General features: G+C 40.1%; 1 protein-coding gene across 2 annotated transcripts in view; it reads left to right on the top strand.

The window, feature by feature from the left end:
* Nucleotides 1-217: 217 nt before the first annotated feature.
* The window catches only part of znf598 (zinc finger protein 598), a 28,106-nt gene continuing 16,837 nt past the window's right edge, over nucleotides 218-11,486 (top strand). For both annotated transcript variants that reach the window (XR_011887246.1, XM_072268630.1), the window contains exons 1-5: nucleotides 218-522; nucleotides 4,143-4,255; nucleotides 4,817-4,946; nucleotides 8,281-8,492; nucleotides 9,149-9,366. Coding sequence is in view for 1 of the 2 variants with exons in the window: in XM_072268630.1 (XP_072124731.1) it covers nucleotides 310-522; nucleotides 4,143-4,255; nucleotides 4,817-4,946; nucleotides 8,281-8,492; nucleotides 9,149-9,366 (886 nt within the window). In the remaining variant the exon portion in view is untranslated. The remainder of the gene's footprint in view (nucleotides 523-4,142; nucleotides 4,256-4,816; nucleotides 4,947-8,280; nucleotides 8,493-9,148; nucleotides 9,367-11,486) is intronic.

The following is an 11,486-nucleotide window of genomic DNA, read 5'->3' as shown; positions in this document are numbered from 1 at the left end:
CATTGCTCCCTGCAATTGGGAGCCATTGCCTCATCCTGTTCTACTTTTCCTTTGCCCCACGTGCCGCATCCATTAACCCCGGTCCCCGGCTCCCGTTTCCCTCCGGCCCGGAGCAACAGACCACCGGCGACCACCCCCCGCCCCGCGACACCGCCGGGTGCCACATTCCCCGCAGAGCGCTCGCGTGCCGGCTCGCGTCACGTGTCGTGCGACGTCAGTTCCTATGCGTGCCGGTGGAGGTGACGTCAGTGACCGGGGAAGGGTGAGCCGGTAAGGAGGCCTCGAGAGAGAGAGCGGGCGGCGGCGAGTATGGCTTCCAACAGTCAGGGTGCTTCGAAGGATCGTGCCGCCCCAGCCTTGGCAGGGCCCGGGGCCGACAAGAGCTGTGTCCTGTGCTGCCAGGAGCTGGATATTTACGCCGTGGGCAAGTGCGATCACCCGGTCTGTTACCGCTGCTCCACCAAAATGAGGGCCCTGTGTGGGCAGAAGTACTGCGCCGTCTGCCGTTTGGAGCTCGACAAGGTAATGGGAGGGAACGTGGCTTCGCGGAGGGAAGCAGGGAGAGTTGGACCTTAGGGGGAGTTTAGGCACCCCCGGCCCCCAGCCTCCACCGGCACAGCATCGGGGCAGAACCCGGCGAGCCCACAGAAGGGCCTCGCTGGTGGGTGTGCGCATGCACCCCAAACCCTGGTTTGGGGCCCGTCTACTTGTGATCCTGGGCGGGTGAATATACGAATCTGGGAGAGAGAGAGAGTCTGCTGAATGTCTTTTGTTTTTACATTATTCGGTACTAAGTTGTCTTTCTTTCAAGTCTCCCGCACCGCGATCAATGCGTTGTCCTGCACCGAGGTCACTCCCTTTCTATGCTGTCATTTGGAGGCTTCTCGAATATGGGAAGTGGAGGTGTAAATTTAAAACGATGTTAAAGTTCTCTGGTGCTCAGGATGATTAAGCCTATTTCGTTCTGGCATTAGTTGGTTATTACTGGTAATCTCTGGATTCTGAGCTCGTTTATGTTCTCTTAAGCTTGTCTCCTTGTGACCCGCAACTTTTTGAAATTAACTTGCGTTGTGTAACGTGTCCAAGCGCAGTGTCATATTAACCAGCATTGCAACATGCCCAAGTACATAGTCAAATGTTTGTAATTTTTGGGCTTTTCGTTGATTCTATATTGAGTATCTCCAGCAAGAAAACGAATCTTAGGGTTGTGTATGGTGACGTATATGTACTTTGATAATAAATTTACTTTGAACTTTTGAACCTTGAAGATTGACGGATTTTGAGTTTTTCGTTTTCCCAGCTAGAGTAACATATTGAAAACCAAAAGGTAGGCTCTTAATGTTAAGTTTTGCATTACAACTTTAAATCGGCTGATCATATAGAAGGGCAATCTATCGCAATGGTGTGTTTATTTTTAAATTTCATTTTTTGATGCTGTGAACTTAATGCTTTTTTTTTTGCACCTATCCCCATTTGGACTGATGCAGACACCATAACAGTGCTCAAAGTTCACGCTATATAGTTCCTAGTGGGACGTATGGTGCTTTTTTTACAGCTTGAAATATCCAAATATCAGTTTATCTGCTGACTTAAAGCTACCTCATATTCCGCACTGGAAGATTGAGTGGAATAGCCAAGTAGTTGGAGTTATAACATCGTGTAGCATGTAAATGGGCCATTCAGCCCAATGTGTCCATGCAGACTAGTGGACATTAAATCCTTCTCCCAGCACCTGGTTCACAACCTTCTTTGCCTGAGTGATTCAAGTGCTCATCTAGACACCTTAAATGTTGTCAGTGCCCCCCCCCCCATTTATCATCTTCAAGCAGTGGTTTCGAGTGTAGTGAAGATCTTCCTCATATCCCTTCTAAATCTCTTCCCCCTTTGACCTACCAGCCTTCTCCTTCCCACCCTCCCCCCACCTTCTTAAGAGACCCCTTCCCTCTTCAGTCCTGACGAAGGGTTCCGGCCCGAAACGTTGACTGATGGTTGCCACGGATGCTGCCTGACCTGCTGAGTTCCTCCAGTGTGTTGTGAGTGTAGCTATATTCTCTAATTTTATTTGCCTCTGATATAGGAGGTTTCCTGCAGTCTGCCATATCTATACTGCTCATTTTTATGTAGCTTAGTCATGTCACCTTTAACTAACTCAGTTCCAATGAAAACAGTCAAGTTTCTTCAGTTTTTCTGAACTGTTCTATCATGGGCAACATCCTGTGGATTATCTTCTGGGTCCTCTCCAATGCTATCTCATCCTTTTGATAGCATGGATATCAGAACTGCATGCCATACTTCAGCTGGGGTCTGACCAGTGTGGTTTCCCTCTTTGATTCCCTGTCAAATGAAAGCCAGTATTCCATATGCCTTTCTAACCTATGTTCTGTACGTAATTTGCTCTTTTTCAAGGAACTATTGACATTTACTCCAAGGTCTCTATTCCTTGATACTTTCCAAGAATTTGCTATTCATTCAGTGTTCCTAAAATACATCACTTTGCATTTGTCTGAATTAAACTCTATCTGCCATTTTCTGGCCCATTTTGCCAATAAGCTGATCTCTCTGCAGCATAAAATGACCTTCCACTCTGACAGCAACTCTGCTGATCTTTGTGTCATCTGTAAACTTGTTGATGGTGCCTACCACCTTTTTCTGCTCCCTTTCTTGAAAAGGGGATCAATTTGCTGTTCTCCAGTAATCTCCATATTTGTGTTCAGTGAAGATATATAAGTCTCAGCTGGAGTCCCAGCTCTTCTAACTTCTTCCTCTTGTAGCAGCCTGGGATAAATTACATCCAATCCCGGGGATTTATCCACTATTAAGAGATAGAACATTTGTCTCTAATGGTTCCTATTTTTGCACTAGGTATTCTTTTGCCTTTAACATAATCATAGGACACTTTCACATTTACTTTAATACTGTCTGCTGATTTTTTTTTTTGTTACTTGTATTTGCCTTCCTAATTTTTTAAGAACCTTCCTATACTTTTGTGCTCTGGGCTGTCCTGTCATTCATTCCCTCTATCTCATGTTTGCTTTTTCTTTCTCCATCCCTCAACATCCAATGTTCCATGCACTTGTTATCCCATGGCTATTACTATTACCGGAACACATTGGCCTTGAACTCTTGCTATTTCTTCTTTCATTGTTTCCCATTATCCAGTTACAGATGTATCAGCAAGTAGATGCTCTTTACCAGTATATGAATTTCAGTTCTGTATTGAATTTGAAATTTTTAGTTGGCAGGTACAAAATGTAAAAGCTACTGTTGCTTTTCTGTAAGAGAGTAACCTCCCAGTTAATTGTAGAAAGCATTTGGATGTTAATTTGGAAATATTTGCCATGGTATTTTCTAGAATACAGAATAATGCAGAATGGTGGATTTTTTTTCTGTCATTGACATCCATTTATGGCCGAAACTCTATTCTGACCAAGCAAGTTTTGGGGTGGCTGGAAAAGGTTTGGGGGTAGGGGTTTATAAATCTAAAGTAAGCACCATATGCCTGGCAAAACGAGACAAATCATGGATCCTGGTGTTGTAATCTCCTAATCTTTTTTTTCAGGTGGGCTTGAAAGATGTCTCATAAATTTACTTCAAACCCTAGAATAACTGATAGACATGTACTGTATCATTTTTGCTTAAAGTCTAACATTTCTTTCTTAATGTATGATGTCCAAAACTAAGTATTTTTCTAGATAGTTGTAGTTTTTGTTATGAGCCTCTCCAGTACTACTCTCCTAGATAACCTATATGGTAAACCACAGAAGTTCTGAGATTTCGTTTAAAAGAAAAATACAGCAGAATCCAGAAATATTACGGAGATTAGTACTATTTTGCCTCAATTTTCATTGGGCTCTGTGTTTGGGTACAAACATAACTAGAGTTTCAAAGTTTATTGATGCCAAACAAGGGTATTGTTGATCACCCATGCAGCAAAGTGAGCGACCCCAACATAGGCTGTGAAACTACTTGATGTTTGATGTTCTTTTGGAAATAGATTGAACGTAGTATATCTGGATACTTCTGAACCAATTTACTGTAACAGTGCTGAGTAGAGATGAGCTCATTTTAAAAAAATTCTGCAAACCCAGTCATTGTATTTATATTTATAGTAAAAATACTAATATCAATCATGTTCTTTGCAGGTTGTATTCGTGAATAAAATTGCTCCATTTTCAACAATAGTAACTCATCAATTCCACCATGAAAAGAAATATGGCATTTATATTGCTGATGGAAAGATTCATACCCAGTTCAGGTACTTCAATTTTCTTTTTTTTTTAAAAAAACTAGTATACTAGTGACTCTCCAGCAGTTTCTAATGTTGGTCTTTTATTAAGATTTTTCATGGCATTTTTATGTGGAACATGCCAATTTTTGTTAATTCACTTCAGACACTTTCTCCTAGCATATTGGATCTCATGGAGGAGAAAATGAGCAGCACATAACCATAAATATTTTTAATTTAATAAAAATAAGCTGAAAATTGAACGTTAATTTTATGGTGTTTGGACCTTGCAGCATGGTGCCCAGGCAGTCTACATGGTTCAGAAAAAGAAAGTACATTGTGTGTACTTGCAGCTTGCCTTTATCAGTTGCTGATTTGGATTAGTCAGATATTACATATTAAAACATAAGTACTTCCTGACGAAGGGTCTCGGCCTGAAACGTCGACTGTACCTCTTCCTAGAGATGCTACCTGGCCTGCTGCATTCACCAGCAACTTTGATGTGTGTTGCTTGAATTTCAAGCATCTGCAGAATTCCTGTTGTTTACTTTATGTTCAATGTTTTCTGTTTTATTAATTTATTTCTAATAGGAAACTCCTGCAGCATGACTGTGCAGTATGTCTTGAGTCAAGACCCTTCAATACTTTTGAAGAACTAGAACATCACATGAGGAAACAACACGAAATGTTCAGTTGTAAACTGTGTGTAAGACATCTCCAGGTGAGTTATTTGATCGGAATTTTGAGATACTGGTTTCCTGTCAGCCTTTTTTTTTAAATTGCTTTTGTGCATTTTTATTTTTAATATTTATGTCTGGGGTGTAGAATTTTCTGCCAAACAAGTATCCGTCCATCCTGATCTCCCTTTAATTATGGTGATGTGCTGACTTGAATTATTACAGTTTTTGCTGAAGATAAACTTGGGATGCTTAAACAGGTGAAGATGAATAAATGGTCAAATTGGGATTGTGCAGTTGTAATGTTTCCATGGACCTGCTGCCTTTGACCTTTTAAGTGCCAGAGAATGCTGGCTTGTAAGCTATTGTCAAATAAAACTTGTTTTAATTGTATCCTGTGGAAAATCTCTCATTGAAAAATTAGAATATCCTCTGCCAGTTATGCATTCTACTTTCTCTTAGATTGTTTGGGGTTTCTTGGGATGTTCAAAAGTGTTTAAGTAGCCATTTCATCTCGTGTTTATTTAACAAGTCACCAGTATTTACAATTGTGTTTGGCAGGATCATAGTGATTTAGTTGTAGAATTGATTAACTAGGTGCCACACTTTTAGATATACCTGGTTCTGTTTGTGGCAATGCTGTTGTTGAACACGTTTTCCTCACAGTGAAGTTCAAATGTCTGTTCTTCACAAGAACTTGTAACATCTCACTCTCTGTGCATGATGGTTCTGAAGTTCAAAGGTACAATTTAATGTCAGAAATGTATACACTATACATCCTTAAATGCTTTTTCTTCACAACCATCCACGAAAATAGGAGTGCCCCAAAGAATGAAGGACATTTAAATGTTAGAACCCCAAGGTTCTCCCCCCCCCCATAAGTGGCATCGAGCAACAATTTCTCCTCCCTTCTCCCCCCCCCCCACCTGCAAGAAAGAAAGCAACCATTGGCACCGCCACCGAGCACTCAAGTGTGAGCAAAGCAGTAGCAAAGACACAGACTTGCAGTTACCCCGAAGACTTCGAGTTTCACCTGGTATTCGACATACCACAGGTTCTCTCTCTCCCTAATAAGGGAGAAAGAGGTGTCTCCATTTTCCCAGTGAGCGGGGAGACATAACAAACAACTCGCTGATTTACAATGTTAAAAGTCCATAACGTCGCTTTTTTCGAGCTCTGTGTCTGAAGATCGCAAAGATCCCGGGTCTCCATGCACACAGCAGATATTCTGACACCCTTGACGACATATGAGTCTCCTGTCGTGACACGACCCTTGATCTACCCGTCTCCAGAGCCCCAAGATCCTAGGCTTCTGAATTTGAGCTGAACTCGTAGGCCGAGCCTTTGATGTGCTAAACAACAGCCAGTTATGGAACCCTGAGAGTGGGTCCCATTCCTGCAAAGAACCGAAGTCAGTGTGTCACTCCAGGTCAGGGTCTTCAAAAGAACCCTGAAAGAGAAAAATAGAGATTTAAAGATGGAAATGGAGCTGTTTCCGAAGCTGCAACCAAATGAGTCGCCGTTAGGCACCATTAACCCTCCTAAGCTCCACCTTCTGTTATTGGTAATTTGACTGTTGGATTACATTTGTTCAGTAAGATCTTGCTGTCTGGATAAGTCAATAGCTACTTTTGTTGAAGGGTGAACAAATGAAGGGTGTCATCCTGAAACATGGACTTTTTATTCCTTTCTATAGGTACTGCCTGACCTGAGTTTCTCTGAATTTTGTGTAAGCTGCTTTCGTCAATCTTTTCCTGATGGCATATGAAATTCCCAAGAGTATATTCTGTGTCCTTGTTATACTACTTCCCATTGATTTAGCACTTTAGAGAGGGCAATGATTTGTTATCCTACTTATTTATGACTTGAAACTAGGGAACTTGGAGATGCTAAAGGCTACTCTTTTCTGCTGAAGCATTAAAATTCCAATGAGGCTTGAAAAGGTATATGTGGAGATTTTGTTTCCTGTGGTTAGGGTGTCCAGAACCAGGGATCACAGTCTCAATGTTGAAGATTAGCCATTCAGGACAGATGTGAGAAGAAATTTCTTCATCTAAAGGCTAATAAATTTTTGGAATTCTCTAAGAGCACTGTGGAGTCCCAGTTGCTGCATATATGCAAGTTGGCAATGGATCGAATAGGATGTTAAGAGATATGTGGTGAGTATAAGAAAGTGGCACAAGTTTCTTTGAAGAGAAACATGATCTTGATTGCCAATACAAGCATAACAGATAAAATGGTCTATTTCTCTTTTTTTTTGTTGTTTCTTGTAATAGAAGAAACCCAAAATGGAAATGGGTCTGACAAGTTCAAGAAATTGGCCAGGAGATGCATTTTTGTTGCTTTCAATTTTGACATCTAACCCTCAAATTGCGGTTGACTGTCCCAGCTATGTCCAATGCTAAGTGGTCAGTCTGATTCAACTCTTGTGACTTTTTTTAAAAAAAATATTTTGATGGTTTACTACATGAGTGGTAATCTCTGGGTTGAGAGTCATTTAAGTTGGTGAGTTTGGATTTACATTGGCGAGTTGGACAAATGATGGCAAATTTTCATCCCTGAACTATAGTGAACCAGATGGGTTTTGTGCCATCAGTTGGCTTCGTGGACACTGAGTAGTTTGTTTTAATGAATATTTAGTTAAATTGCTGAATTTAATTTCCCCTTGTGAAACTAATCAATTGAGTCTGATGGATAGAATTAATATTGCCAAACAATGAATTATTTTGCAGTTGACCCATGTTTTGTAACTTTCAACCTTAAATTTTTATTTTCAGCGTTGAAAGCTTCTTAGTTATCAGGTATGGTTTAGTGTTATGTGATCAATTCAACTTAACTGTATTTCTTATCTAGTTTCACATTGAAAATGTAAGAAGTGCTTGAATCTTGAAATGGAAATCAGTTTCAAGGCTTTTATGTTCAGTCTTCAGAAGAATTAACTGATTAACAATGCTGAAATATTACCAAAACTGTATATCACTGTTTTAACTAATCTGCTTTTGATCAAAGTTACAAATACCTTTTTAAGGTTTAACTTGGATGTAAGTGGTCTTATTATAAAATTGTTTGCAATTAAATGTTATTAATTCAGTGCTTTGTTTTAGATGTTTTTAACTTGTTGTATAGGGCCTTTCAACTATATACAATTTATTAATGTACAATAACTAGTCATTTAACAAAAATCAAATGTTAATTACTTCCTAAATTAGAAGACAAAAATTACATGGCATGTTTAAGAGATCTTCAGTAAGAAATTAATTTCTGATTAGTATTATTTTATGCATTTATCATATTAGTTTGCAAAGCAAAACTGATGCCTTTCCATGAAATTGCTACTAGGTAAAATAAATTATTTCATTTTAATTAAATGCCTTTCAGATTTTCACCTATGAACGAAAATGGTATAACCGGAAGGACCTTGCTCGTCATCGAATACATGGTGACCCAGATGATACTTCACATCGTGGCCATCCTTTGTGCAAATTCTGTGATGATCGTTATCTAGATAATGATGAATTACTTAAACATTTGAGGCGGGATCACTATTTCTGCCATTTCTGTGACTCTGACGGTGCTCAGGAATATTACAGGTAAGTTGGATAAAACTGTGGGCAAACTACAAAATGAACTTTTAGAGACATCAACAAACTTGCTGATGCACAGTTCAACATGGTTTATCCCAGCAGAAACTTGATCTTTTCATCTAGTTATACAGGGTAGGTATTTGCAACATAATGACTTTTATTATAGACTAAAAGGATGAGCAATAAGGGGTAGAAATACCATGTAGATTGCATTTACTGTAGAGGACCTGTATGGAAAGAACCTTTTACGCAGAATATGATCATGCTCAGTGTTAATATTGTTGAAGTCTGTGTGTTTAATATCATACAATATGAACTGGAGTTTTGGTTTGCTTCCTTCAGCTGCAGAATTCTCAACATCCCACTTGAGCAGAAACCTAAATTTAACCATCTCTTTCCTGAAAGTGCCCACTTAATTCAAATGGACCTAGATGTTGAATGTTTTGGGGTTATCACTGAACTCTATCTTGCCCTTGTTTTCCAGAGGGGTTCTGTTGTTGACCATTAGCAGTAAAACCTTAGCTAATTGTTTTTGCTGTTTCTTCAATGTATACAACTAAAAGCAGTGTGCTAAATAAACAATTTTCTATTCTGTAGTGCCCTTACTAGTCTATATTATTTCATGAACAATCCCAAAAAATTTACATTTAATTTTCTTGCAGTGATTATGATTATCTTCGTGATCATTTTCGGGAGAAGCACTATCTATGTGAAGAAGGACGTTGTAATACTGAGCAGTTTACTCATGCTTTTCGTTCTGAAATTGATTACAAAGCACATAAAGCTGCTTCCCACAGCAAAAACAGAGCAGAGGCCAGACAAAATAGACAGATTGACCTGCAGTTCAATTATGCTCCTCGACATCAAAGGCGAAATGAAGGTAACAGTGTGTGGTAGTTGACCAGTACAATTGCAAATTGTGGTTCAATTATTATGATTTTCCTCATGATTTCAAGTTGCCATTAAGAAAGGAGCTGAAGAATCCCAAAAATACACATACTTGTAAATCTGTTGAAGTAAACAGATGCCATCTGAGCATTATTTCTCTGCTGAATCTGGATTTGCCATGGGAGCATCTTTTCTAATCACAAAATTCTCCCTTTTTTTTCTGTATCCATCAATAGCTCTGTTTGTATTTCCACAAGTGACGATAGAATTGCACAGCATAGAAACATGCCTTTTGGCCCTACTCATAACATGCTGACTAAGATGCCTGTCCACACTAATCCGATATCCTCTTAACCTTTCCTATTCATAGACTTGTCCAAATATCTCTTGAATGTTGTAATTGTACCTGCCCCTACCACTTCCTCTGGCAGCTTGTTTCACATACCCCATCACCTTCTGTCTTGTGGGGTTGGGTGGGAGGAGTGGTTAGAAACTCCTCTCCTTATAACTCAAACCCTCCAGTCCAGACAATATTCCTATGAGTCTTTTGTGCACTGCCTCGAGCTTAATAGCACCCATGACCAGAATTGCAAACAATCCTCCATCAGCAGCGTAACCAACAAGTTGTACGACAGTAACGTGATGTCCCAACTTATTTATTCCTTAGCCATTGAAAACAAACTTCACTAATTTACTAACCGACCTATGTCCCACTAGTATTCTAACTTCTTGGGCCAGCTGGGATTTATCGGAGGCCTTGCTAAAGTCCATGGAGACAGCATCCACCACCCTACCCTTGTCAATCTTCAATCTAATTTGATCTGCCATGAACAAAGCTACATTGAGTATTGCTAATTTGCCTTCACATATGCAACCAAATCTCCTCCCTCAGAATCCGTTCCAGTAACTTTGCACAACTGATAAGTGGCCCATTGGCCTGTAATTCCCTGGCTTGACCTTGAAACCCTTTTTTTTAAAAAAAAAGCTTTCTTTCAGTCTTCTGGTATAACACTGTTGGCTAAGGGCAAGCTTCTCCCTTGCTTCACACCACCACCTCAAAAATATTGCTTCAGGGTATCACTTTCCTTGAACTTGCTAGGTTCCATGAACTTTTCCAGACAACACAATTGAAGTATTCATTTAGATCCTGCACATCTTTATTTATTTATTGAGATAGATCGTGGAATAGGCCCTTCAGACTCTTTGAGTTGTGCTGCTCAGCAACCCCCCCCCCCCCCCAATTTAATCCTAGTCTAATCATGGGACAATTTACAATGACCAATTAGCCTACCAACTGGTATATCTTTGGACTGTGGGAGGAAACTGGAGCACCTGGAGGAAACCTAAGCATTCGGGGGAGAACATACAAACTCCTTACAGATAGCAGGATTTGAAATTGGGTCACTTGTGTTGTGCTAACCACTACACTACCGTGCCACCACACATTGCTACACTGATCCTTCGAAGGACCTACTGTCTTGTAATTGCCCAGTTGCTCTAAATATACTTGTAGAATTGGATAAGATTCTCCTTCACCTTTATCTGCCAAGGAAATCCCATGTTCCCTTTGTCCTAACTTATATCCCTTGCATTCCTCAAGGGTCTTGTTTGATCCCAGCAGCCTATACCTTGCATATGCCTCCTTTTTCTTGACCACAGCCTTAATATCACCCTTACTGTGATTCCCTAATCCTGCAAGCCTTGTCCTTCACTCTAACAGGAACATGCTGGCCCTGAAGTATCTCATTTTCAAAAGCTTCCCACTTGCCAGACATCCTTATATCTTTAATAGCCTGTCCCAATCAATTTTTGCTAGTTCTTTTTCTAATGCTATCAAAATTAATCTTGCCCCAATTTAGGGCTTTAACTTTTGAACTAGCGCTATCTTCTAAAACTGTCTTGAAACCAATAGAATTATGGTACAAAATACTCTGCCCCCTCCTCCCTCCCCCCCCCCACTAACAGTAGCCACTCAGCCAGCCTCTTCTTAAGATGAAGCTGACAAATGCTTTTCTTTAACAGAGCCATCTACATATTGTTTCAGAAAACTTTCCTGTACACTTAACAAATTCAGCTCCATCTAATCCCTTAGCATGGTCAATCCCAGTGATT

The sequence above is a fragment of the Mobula birostris genome, chromosome 9, assembly GCF_030028105.1.
Source record: "Mobula birostris isolate sMobBir1 chromosome 9, sMobBir1.hap1, whole genome shotgun sequence".
In the NCBI taxonomy this organism is placed as follows: domain Eukaryota; kingdom Metazoa; phylum Chordata; class Chondrichthyes; order Myliobatiformes; family Myliobatidae; genus Mobula; species Mobula birostris.
This window is presented reverse-complemented; position numbering and strand designations above follow the sequence as displayed.